This window comes from Geotrypetes seraphini, chromosome 1 (genome assembly GCF_902459505.1).
Source record: "Geotrypetes seraphini chromosome 1, aGeoSer1.1, whole genome shotgun sequence".
NCBI classification, from domain to species: domain Eukaryota; kingdom Metazoa; phylum Chordata; class Amphibia; order Gymnophiona; family Dermophiidae; genus Geotrypetes; species Geotrypetes seraphini.
The window spans coordinates 522,062,413-522,074,484 of record NC_047084.1 but is presented as its reverse complement, the minus strand read 5'-3'; the positions used below and the strand labels follow the sequence as shown (position 1 = coordinate 522,074,484).

Here is a 12,072-nt window from a genome sequence, read left to right as displayed (position 1 = left end):
GGCTAAGCTGCTACAATCTTCTTTCTGAAGGCCTCAGACAGCTCTTTTAATCTCACCATGGTGTTCACTTTCTCCACAGCAGTCATGAGCACACCATATTAAATGTCTGAGGTTTAAGTATTGCAAACCTCCTTCAAAATGCTAAGTAACGATGTTCTAATCATGTGCACCTGATGTGATGTGATTTGAGCCATTTTAAGTGGGAGGATATGTGGGGATGTCCTAATTTATTCCTCAGTTAGAATACACATTTTTGTGGATATCTCTTGTTTCATGAGTAAATCGAGGAAAATTTTTGTTGTTTACTTGCAATTACATCACTTTCTTTTCCAGAGATAAATTTGAAAAAGATTTGACATTGATATGTGAATATTTCATGGGGTGTCCTAATTTTTTCACATGGCTGTAGAATGCAGGTTTAAAGAAATCCGATCATGTGTCTCCGCTTTTCAAGTCAGCCCACTGCGTACCAGTTTCCTATAGAATGAAGTACAAACTCCTTCTAGTACAAGGATCTCAAAGTCCCTCCTTGAGGGTCGCAATCCAGTTGGGTTTTCAGGATTTCCCCAATGAATATGCATGAGATCTATGTGTATGCACTGCTTTCAATGTATATTCATTGTGGAAATCCTGAAAACCCGACTGGATTGCGGCCCTCAAGGAGGGACTTTGAGACCCCTGTTCTAGTACATAAAATATATACCACTGGTATACCTCTATATCTTTCCTGCCTACTGAACTCCCACACACCCATGAGATCTTTCTGCCCTATGTCACAAAACCTACTTGGTGTCCTTTCCCTTAATCATGTCTGTTTGGATTTTAGCTGTGCTTGTAACTTTATTAGAACTGGCCCCACTCTTGGAGTACACTGCCCATGCATCTTTGTATGGAAAGCTCCCTTACAAAATTCCAGAGGTACCTTAAAACCTTCTTCTTGAAGCGTATGGTCCATGACATGCTGTGACTTTAGCCTACTGGCCATGGACTCCAGGATTAGCAACCAGGCTCTTTCTTTTATTTCTTCCTTTCTTTTCCCATCAATATTATAGTTTTTTCTTTTTTATTCCCTTAATATTATTATTGAAAATTGTTCTGAAAGCTGCTTAAGAGTGGAATATCAAAACCCTAATAAACGTGAAACACTGTAACAAATCTTGTGGTTACTGACTATCATAACATGATTTGCTTATCGGTGTTTTAGGGTAGGTTGCCAAATGACCACCAGGCTTAAGCTCTGCTGGCTTTTAGTTTAAGGTACCAAACATGTTTAGAATATGCATTATCTCTATCTTATAGAGCAGGGGTGTCGAAGTCGGTCCTCGAGGGCCGCAATCCATTCGGGTTTTCAAGATTTCCCCAATGAATATGCATGAGATCTATGTGTATGCACTGCTTTCAATGCATATTCATTGGGGAAATTCTGAAAACCCGACTGGATTGCGGCCCTCGAGGACCGACTTCGACACCTGTGCTATAGAGCATCAGGGTGAGAACACAGGAAGCCAGGGTTCAACTATCAGTGTTGCTAGGAAAGTTACTTATCGCATAAGAACATAATAATGTGAATGCTGAGTTAGACCAATGACATGACCCAACCCAACCCAAAATTCTGCTTTCAACAGAGGCCAATCTAGGTCACAAATACCTGGCAGAAACCCAAATATTAGCAAAATTCTATGCTACTGATTCCACAACAAGCAGTGGCTTCCCCCATGTCTATCTCAATAGCAGACTATATACTTTTCCTCCAGAAACGTTTTCAAATATTTTTTTAAACCCAGATAAGCTAACTGTTGCCACATGCTCAGGCATTGAGTTTCAGAACTTAACTATTCAGTGAAAAAAAAAAAATATTTCCCCCTATTTTAAAAGTATTTCCATGTAACTTCATTGTGTGTGTGCCCTAGTCTTTGTATTCTTCATGGCCTCAGGTACAAATGTAGACCGTAAGTCCTCTAGAGACAGGAAAATACTTTCTGTACCTGAATGTTAACTCACCTTGAACCACTACTAAGAAAGGGGTGAGCAAAATCCAATATCTATTGCAAGGCATATTGTGAAGCAATATATAACCCTACAAAATCACTCAAAACATATAAGGCATTCTACCATAACAAAACACATTAACTTCTAAGGAGTCACATAACAAGGGCCTATGTAAAAAAAAAAAAAAAAAAAAGATTTAAAAAGGCAGCACAATAAATATTGCAGTGGGCAGCAGAACATCAATATACCATTAGGAAAACTAAATAAAGCAGATTAGTAAATATTGATCCTACAAGAATATTCCATACATTTTCTCACACACAGAACACAGATACATCTCTCACCACCTATAGAATAAGAAACCACAAATTAAGGGCTCCTTTTACTAAGCTGCGCTAGCGGTTTTAGCGCACACTTAGAGCACACTACATTGCCCCGCACGCTGCACGCTAACGCCTCCATAGAGCTGGTGTTAGTATTTTCCACATAGCACGGGGGTTAGCGCACGCTAAAAAACGCTAGTGCACCTTAGTAAAAGGAGCCCTAAGAATAGAAGTAAGTACTCGGAATAAACTGAATCCCCAAGAAATCAGACTCTGCCTATAGGACAACATCAGAGAAAGAGAAACATTAAAGCATGTCCTGTACTGGGCAAAATAAGTGGATCAATTGTGAATCTATGTAGTCAGGGCTGAAAATAAACCAAAGATTTTGTGGTATACTTCAAGGTTTGCTTTTTGTAATGTGGCTGTTAAACACCTCTTGTGGGTTACCTCTTTTTTTCCCCCGTTTGTTCAGAGGGAATGTTTTTCCCTCTTCTGTTTTGGAGAACAAATTGTATCAGTTGGAAAGTCAAACAAAACAGAAATAGATGAAAAAAACATGCATTGGATAGAATAAACCTTCTTTCTTTAAAGTGTAGGTCATTTAATCAGGACAATTACTGGGAGCTGTTAGTTTATTCTTTGAGGGAATGGGAGTGCATTGCATACAAAGTTTCTGTTTACCAATTGGAAAACAAATGAGATATAGGGCTCCTTTTACAAAAGTGCGCTAGCGTTTTTAGTGCGCACACCGGATTAGCACGCGCTATCCAAAAAACTACCGCTTGCTCGAGAGGAGGTGGTAGCGGCTAGCGCATGCGGCATTTTAGTGTGCGCTATTCCACGCATTAAGGCCCTAATGCACCTTTGTAAAAGGAGCCCATCGTGCCCAAAGAAATGACTCCATAAGGATTCTGTGGAATCCAAGCCTCAGAAGAGCTGCTTTTTTTTTTTTCCCCTCCTTAGAATAATAAAGCAACTCTGAAGGACTAACATGAAAAATAATGCATTTTTTAAAAGGGCAGTTCTGTTTACTTCATGCAAATGTACCGTAGTTTTAATTCCAGTATTTAGGCTGCCAACTTCTGCTCTGTCCCATCCCTCAACTCCATTACTAGCAGGATCTAATCAACCTCAATGACCAGATTACAAATAATTAAAAATACAGCCATCAAGCTCTTAACAAAGACAAAAAAAATGTGATCATGTCACACCCCTACTGATAAAGGCACATAGTCTACTAATCTCTTACAGAATAACTTACAAAATATTACTTCTAGCTTTCAAGACCCACATGCCAGAATTCATAAAAAGACTACTCATTCCATAGACTCCTACTACCCAAACCAGCATCTTCTTGTAATACCATTACCTCAGCAGATAATATGATACCACCCGTACATCTTACCTTCTCAGTCACTGCTCCCCAATTATGGTACGTTAGATAGATTGTGAGCCCACCGGGACAGAGAGGGAAAAATACTCGAGTACCTGATTGTAAAACCGCTTAGACAACCTTGATAGGCGGTATATAAAAACCTAATAAACTTGATGGAACTCAATGCCTACACATCTTTGGGCAGAGTCAGCTCTTGATTGATTTAAATCTATTTATTTATTCATTTTTGTATACCATTCTCCCAGAAGAGCTCAGAACGGTTTATATGAATTTTATTCAGGTACTTAAGCATTTTTCCCTGTCTGTCCCGGTGGGATCACAATCTATCTAATGTACCTTAGGGGGGGGGGGGGTTGGATTAAGGCCCAAATTCTGTAACCGGCGCCTAATGTTAGGCACCTATCAAGAGTGCTTCTGTAACATGGCGCCTCTCAAAATTTAGGCGGCCTTCAAAAAGCGCTATGCATGTTGGGCGCGGCTTCGTGTTACAGAATCACTATTAAGCGTGCTTAAGCGCTCACATGGGTGCCTAACATTTAGTTGTGCCTGTTTATTGGGCACCTCCAAAACAGGTGGCACATTCAGTGCGATTCACTAAACAGCACCCAATTTTACTTGAATCGTGCTGCACAGCACCTAACTTTTGGGTGCTTCTTATAAAATTTTGCCCTAAGTGACTTACCCAGGGGTCACATGGAGCAATGTGTGTTTGAACCCACAACCCCAGGGTGCTGAGGCTGTAGCTTTAACAACTTCACCACACTCTAACCTAAAGACATTTTTATCTATAACATCTTAATACTGACCTGTTCACAGATGTAACCAATCTCCTTATGTACATGCCCTCTATGTTATCCTATCCTATTATTGTATTTCTCTCCCCTAACCTCCTGTTTGTCTATTAATGTAAATGTATATTTAGTATTGATTTTAGCTTTAACCCAATGTGCGGCGGCGACGACCAAGAAAGCAAACAGGATGCTGGGAATTATTAAAAATGGGATGGTTAACAAGACTAAGAATGTTATAATGCCCCTGTATCACTCCATGGTGCAACCTCATCCGGCGCATTGTGAAACTTCATGAACGGGGGGGAACATATCATTTTCTACTTAATCTTTAGCGTTTGGACTATATCAGGTTGAACGTAGTTGGAGTGGAAAATGGGTAAAAATTTCAAAACTCAAAGCAGAAATGTCCAGCATAATGGAGAAAATTGAGGCTCAGTCAGAGCCAGTCTTTAGTCATCTTTAAAAACAAAGCAGGGATGTCGCACAACTACTCACCTTTACAAGACTGCAAGCATGAAAGAAAGCATTAATCATGGCTACCCCTTAAAGTGTATCCAGTCACTCCTAAAACACAGACAATTCTATCCTGGAACATAAGCTCCCATTTTATATGCAAAAAAATACAAGCAGCCCAAAACACGTACTTTAGTCTGCACCTCAGCAACTGATGATAGAGATAAGTCATTTCATGGTTACTTTGTATTATAGGTTTGTCATGGCTTATAAAAGCAAAAAACAAAAATCCATTCTGATGTCTCCCCCCCCCCCCCCCTGCCCATGCACGTCCTTTAAGCATTCCTGAAGTGCTATGTGAGCCTAGTCCAGAGCTTTCCAAACTTGTCCTGGTCACCCCACAACCATCTGAGTTTTTAAGGTATCCATGGTAAACACACCTATGAGGAATTGGCATGTACTTAGTCTCCAAGTGTTTGTAAGAGCCCATAAGGTAGATTTGGGAAGCTTTGGAATTTTATTTTCTAATTTCATTTCTTTTTCTTAAGGTACAGAAAAATTTGCAAAGATTGCTTGAAGACACTGACTGAGGAACAGCCATTGTAAGATATTCCCATTCATCTCCCCCCTGCAGTAAAGCAGTTGAAGATGTTCTGCTGGATGGAGTTGATTTACTCTTGCTTCTTTAGCTGTTCAAGCTTGGATTTGACCTTCAACCTCTGGACTATGGTTTTTCTTGTGCAATAAATAACAAATGTAGGTGGGTTTCCGCTTTATTGATCAGAGTAAGAAGTTTGGGGGAAGTTCAAGCCCATGGTTTGCAGTGTTCATATGGAGAAGCATTTAATAATACACTCCACTTTTTCATCTGATTGAGCCACTGAGGGCATGGACCAACATCAACTAGATTGTCAGCAGGGCTCAATCTGACAGCACCAAGGTATCCACCATGCAGTCATATGTGTGTTCTGCAAAGGCCAGGATCTCCCATGCAGGAAGCTAGCAATGTAAATGAAGGAACAGACCACAGATTTCTGCTTAAAGTAGATCACTAAAAGTTTTTCTGTTCTACAGCTTCATGGATGCAATTTTTGTTTCTCACTATAGATGTAAGTACAATTATGTTTGTGTTTTCTGTGTCTTTATTTTGTCCTATTTTTCATCAACCAAGAATGTTTCTCTGGTACCTTTAACTTTTTGGTCCTGTGATGTCCATCTCTTGAAAAAAACAGCAGGCTCTGCATGAAGGCATTTAGATGTGCACACTGGTGATAGAGGAAGCACCCCAGCCAAAGACTATTCTATAAACAGCACCTACATTAGGCATAGCTAGGCACCCTAATTGCAGCCGCCTAGTGATGCTTAAGTTCATGATCTGTGCCTACTTTTTATTTTTTTAATTGGCTTAATTGATGTGCTAATTGACCAAGCTGGTTTTCAGCCAATCAAAAACCAAAACAAAACAGACAATTTAAGAGTTTGGCACCAAACTCTTAGGATGCTTAGTGACGCCTATGTTAAAAAAAAAAAAGCGTGGTGATGGGGAGAGAATAGACATCGTTGATTTAGGCATCCAACATAGGCACCACCAAATTAGGCAAGTGAAAAACTGGCCTAATGGAGCAGCGCCTATGTCTAGGATGCCTAGTGATGCTTAGGTCCTGCTAGGAGTGATTGTATAAATGGTGCCTTTTTTTGATTACAATTACACTGAGCAGTGCCGTTTAAAGATTCTAGCCCTAAATGCCTTCAGTACTGTAACGATGCATTGACATTTTCAATTCACATTCCTGGTGTGCTACACTTAGAATTTTTTTGAACCCCACAAAATTCCTTCTCTATATTCAGTTCTGCTAATTTTAATTCTAGAGCTGCTTATGAGGTCTTCGAACATTGCTGATTTTCTATTAATTTATAACTTATGTTGCCCACATCTTACAAAGGCTTGGGTGCAATGATGGTTTTTTCCTGAACCACATTAGATTTTTGTAATTTGAACATATAACGGAATGAGTTTCAGTGAGGATGAAAAGAAAGAAAACCCTTTTAAGTGTACGGTAATCCTTGGCACAGTGAAAATCAGCACTGTGTACCACAATCTAGTGATTTATTTAAGGGAATCCATACACTGAATTATTTTGCTTAGCTATTGTATTTTCCCAAAGTTTCAAGTCACTGTGTACAGTAGGCAACTGTTAAGTTTGGTTAAATTTTCATAGGATATAGAGCAGCATGTATAGCACAAGATCTGTAACAGATGGTACTTGCATTATTTATATGTAAAAGAACATTTTAAACATTTCTGTGAAATGTAAATCTATTTTTATCCAGAAATAAAAGCAAGCAAACCAATTAATGTCTTGTTTTCTCTGTCATTTTGTACTTGTACATTTGAAGGTACTGAAAATTCTTAGAAGCTGGAATGTGAGATTAAATCATGAGTTCTGCAGATAAGATGACCTTGCTGGCCTTTTCTGTCACTTGGGGTTTTTTTTGTAGCTCAATGTTCACTTATACGTTAACACCACTTTTCAAACAGTAATATCACCAAATTGATGATCAAAACAACAGACATTAAAGTGTTTCGAAAATAAATCAAAACATTTCTATTTAAAAAAACACTTCCCTACATATTAACCTCCACCCTAGTCGCACATGCATACTCCCTTGTGAATACCACATTAGTCAACTCCTCAAACCATACCCCAATATATATTCAGATACCTAAATAAGCAACCACCATCTGTATCCAGTAAACTTCTTCCTTCAATGTTATGTAATTATCTTCTGTTACCCGAATGTATTGTTTATTCTCCACTGTATTCTGTAATTACTTGAATCTTTGTTATGTAAACTAAACTAAACCTTAGGTTTGTATACCGCAATTCTCTCGGAAAAGTCCAGATATCTTCTGATTTGTAATCCGCTTAGAACCGAATGTACTGTTATTCTCTACCATATCCTGTAACATACTTGAATCTTTGTTATGTAATTCTCTCGGAAATGTCCAGATATCTTCTAATTTGTAATCTGCTTAGAACCGCAAGGCACAGGCGGAATAGAAATCACTAATGTAATGTAATATATCTAAAAGTCCTTTCTACCCACTTATCTCTATTTTCATTCCTATAAATAAGGTCAAATGAACTAGCCTGAACTTTGCTGTTTGATCAGTGCATCATAAGAACCTAAGCACTGCCATACTAGGTCAAACAATCCTTCTAGTCCAGTATCCTTTCAACTGTGGCCAATCCACAAGTAGAATTCCAGCTGTTTGGGTTGGTATGGCAGAATGAAATGAAATGAACAGTTTAGAGCAGTGTATTGCAAACTGTGTGCTGCGACACACTATTGTGTACCGGAGGATTCCAGGTATGTCCCGAGATACCAGCAATGAGGAGAAGTGCCGGCTGTGTGGAAAAATACGGCATATGTATAAATAAATATTACTACCTTGCAGTCTTCATGCTAAGTCACTGCTTTTCAATGAATATAACAAATGCAGCTTATTTATTATTGTTAATGTGGCTTGTTATGTTTCATTTTTTTAAATTGGCTAAGGTGAAGGTCAAGCTACCCATGCAAGTTAAATTCCACATTAAGCATCCAGCATCAAATTTTATGATAATACAGGGTAGGGAATGCTCACGTCACATTCTGTGGATACAAAGGTGGTGCTTTCTCAGTGGTTGATCCACTGATGTGGACTGGTTGTCTGGCTGCTTACATTTGTGTACAAATTTATCAGTTTAAGAAATATTTAAAAACACACATCTGTCTTTCCTAATGTCTGAGCAATTTCGATGTTAGGATAGATGAGGGCAGTATAACATTTGATTTAGTAGAGCTATGTGATTTTGTTATGTATTTGATTACTTTTATGAATGTTTATATTATAATCTGCCTAGGTCTAAGCAGACTAAAAATATGAAAACTGCATATTATAAAATACTAGTGTTTTAGTCCGTTACATTCGTTACAGTAATGGGTGCTAGAATAGCCCCACCTATACCCAGACCCTGACTCTGACCCCACCCATGCCCTGCCTCTATCATGCCTAGACCCTGCCTCCCACTGTTCCCAGGCCCACCACCTCACCTTTCACCATTTCCTTTGTACCCTTTTGGCCCTCCTGACAGGGTCTTTCCTTACCCGAGGCGGCAGCAGCAGTCCTGACGTACCAACCTTTCCTCCCTCAGTGCCCCAAAGCAGCAGTTGTCCTACCATTTCCATCTCTCCCTTTCCCCCTTTCACACCCTCTACCATCTCTCTCTGACCCTGTATCACCTCTTTTGCCATCTTTCCCTTTCCTGTCCTTCCCCAAGACCATCTCTCTCTCCTGCCCCCTCCACACTCACTGAAGTCTATCTCTCCCTATCCCCTACCACAGGGGTGTCCAATGTCGGTCCTCGAGGGCCGCAATCCAGTCGGGTTTTCAGGATTTCCCAAATGAATATGCATGAGATCTATGTGCATGCACTGCTTTCAATGCATATTCATTGGGGAAATCCTGAAAACCCGACTGGATTGCGGCCCTCGAGGACCGACATTGGACACCCATGCCCTGCCATCTCTCCTGGTCCCCCTAGTAGCCCCTCTGTCCTTCTCATCCATCTGTCTCTATCTCTCTCCCCTCCCCCTTGTCCTCCTCCAGCCAGGCTTCAGCCATCTTCCGCCGTGGCCTGCAGCCGCTGCCAGCCGCAGCGGCTGACATCTGCCTCGGGGGATTCTCACGCATGCGCACTCCTACCTGCGGTGCCCTACAGTGCACGGAAAACGGGAGCACACAGGTGGGAGTGCGCATGCACGCTTAGGGCTTTATTATGACAAAGCCCATTAACCGCGAAACTAGCAAGTAACCATGTGTGTTAGTTATAAGGTGCATCATGTCTCTGCTGACCTCCAGTAAATAACTGCCACTTGTGAAAACACAGTCACAGATTTTTCACTTGAACACTTGTTCAAAATGGTATAAAGGCCTGTTTATAGTGAATGTATTAAAAGAAGCACTAAGATACATTGATAGAGAAATTAAGCTTAGTGCTAACATCTTTTCTTCTAGTTCTTGATATAAACTGCAGCAAGAATTTTTTTTTTTTTTTAAAGCAAAATCATTCCAAAATGTACTTTATTTTTCCTATAAGGAATTATTGCATATTACACATCAACATGATAGGAGCAGCCTGAAAGTAGACAAATGGTATCCACGCTATTGCTGTTCCTCAGTATTAGAAGCAGGATATGTGCTTACAATACTCCAGTCTCAGGCTTCTTTAAGCACCAGAGATCATCCATGCTATCTGCTTCACTTAGGGTTATTTGCAATTTGCCAAAAATCCAAGGGCCTGGGAGGGTTCTGCTTTAAAACACACATTACTGAAACTTGATTCCTTGGGCTAGAGGCAAGTCTTTGCTGTAGTTGATTGTACTGAAAGAAAAAAAAATAATAAACAGGAAAAATGTGAATGCTGGCCTACAAGAAGATCAAGCTCTTTAAACACACACAAATTTTAAAAAAAAGTTTTTATAATGCTACTACAGAAACTTAGGGCTCCTTTTACGAAGGTACGCTAGCGTTATTAGCGCATGCACCGGATTAGCGCACACTAGCCAAAAAACTATTGCCTGCTCAAGAGGAGGCGGTAGCGGCTAGCTCGCACGGCATTTTAGCCCTAAGTAGTGAGATGTCCATCACAGAAGCACTGAAATCAGTTATTTCAGTTAATAGGCAACAGTGGGGGTTTTTTTTTTTTTTTTTTAATGGGACAGATATTGTGCATGTTTTACCCATTCAGGGTTCTTTCAAAAAGAAGAACGATTTTCTCTTACTCCTATTAACATCACTGGCTTGAACCCATCCTCCCTACCTTAAGGCTCCTTTAACTAAGGTGCACTAGCATTTTTAGCGCACGCAAGCTGAAAAATTACCGCCTGCTTAAAAGGAGGCAGTAGTGGCTAGTGCATTAAGGCCCTAACACACCTTTGTGAAAGAAGCCCTTAATATCTTAGTTTTTCCAAAATACACTGAGGTTGAATTGGTCCTGAATGTTGATGAAGTATTAACCCTTTATGAATTTAGAATTATTTAAAAAAACATTGAGTTTATTAGAAAGTAATAAGATTAGAAGGCAATAAAAATTTAGTCAGTATTTTAACAGTAATTAATTTAAGATTGAAGAAATAAAAAATTAATGCTAAGATTAAGGTAGGGAGGATGGGTACAAGCCAGTGATCTTAATAAGAGTAAGAAAAAATCGTTCTTCTCTTTGTAAGAACCCTGAATGGGTAAAACTCCATAATCTGAGGCTTGTCCCTGCTTCTAAGATAGAAGAAACTAGATAAAGAGAAAAAAGTTTAATAAGCACATTCAGTGTCATTTTAGGTTATACCGATGGTTTTGTAAATTATATACATATATCTGCCCAAAACAATGGGTGGAGTTACATCAGGAGATACAGGAAATTATCTTATAATTTGTGCACATGCTCCTGCTCCTATGCAATCCTTGCATAGGGATTTTGTGCCTCACCCACAGAATACTCTCTACCTCTGCTATTTCTTAAAAGTGATTTAACTTTTTCAGGCTCTGGTAAACGCTACCTACCATGTGGATCTTCTCATATAATGTTTCCAGGAATCACTGCCAGATTCTCTTCCACCACCAGTATGCTTTTCACCACCTGCCAAAAAAGACAAAAAAAATGTGATGTACACACAATCCAGAGGAGTGCTGGACAGTGGACCCTATGTGCTTTTGCCCAATTCATGTAGATTTGTTGCACAGCTCCTATCTTCTGCCTCCATCCCATAGTCCAGGGGTGTCAAAGTCTCTCCTCGAGGGCCACAATCCAGTCAGGTTTTCAGGATTTCCCCAATGAATATGCATGAGATCTATTTGCATGCACTGCTTTCATTGTATGCTAATAGATCTCATGCATATTCATTGGGGAAATCCTGAAAACCCAATTGGACTGCGGCCCTCGAGGAACGACTTTGACACCCCAGCCATAGTCAGTCTTGAAACGACTTCATAAACCATTTAGCTTCCTTAGATTTTACTTAAATGTGGGGAGGGGTGGGGGTGGAAATACAAAAGAACTTTTAAACACATGACAAG

The 12,072-nt window shown here is 39.8% G+C and overlaps 2 protein-coding genes across 3 annotated transcripts in view; one reads left to right on the top strand and one right to left on the bottom strand.

Annotated features, from left to right (window-relative positions):
• GRAMD2B (GRAM domain containing 2B) overlaps nt 1-7,307 on the top strand; it is a 157,775-nt gene extending 150,468 nt beyond the window's left edge. For both annotated transcript variants that reach the window (XM_033928988.1, XM_033928990.1), the window contains exon 14: nt 5,504-7,307. In XM_033928988.1, the coding sequence (XP_033784879.1) occupies nt 5,504-5,545 (42 nt within the window). In that variant the 3' untranslated portion in view covers nt 5,546-7,307. The remainder of the gene's footprint in view (nt 1-5,503) is intronic.
• Nucleotides 7,308-9,911: 2,604 nt separating this feature from the next.
• The window catches only part of ALDH7A1 (aldehyde dehydrogenase 7 family member A1), a 117,751-nt gene continuing 115,590 nt past the window's right edge, over nt 9,912-12,072 (bottom strand). The window contains exons 17-18 of the mRNA XM_033928987.1: nt 11,560-11,635; nt 9,912-10,383 (exon numbers count right to left, since the gene is read on the bottom strand). Of these exons, the coding sequence (XP_033784878.1) occupies nt 10,329-10,383; nt 11,560-11,635 (131 nt within the window). The 3' untranslated portion in view covers nt 9,912-10,328. The remainder of the gene's footprint in view (nt 10,384-11,559; nt 11,636-12,072) is intronic.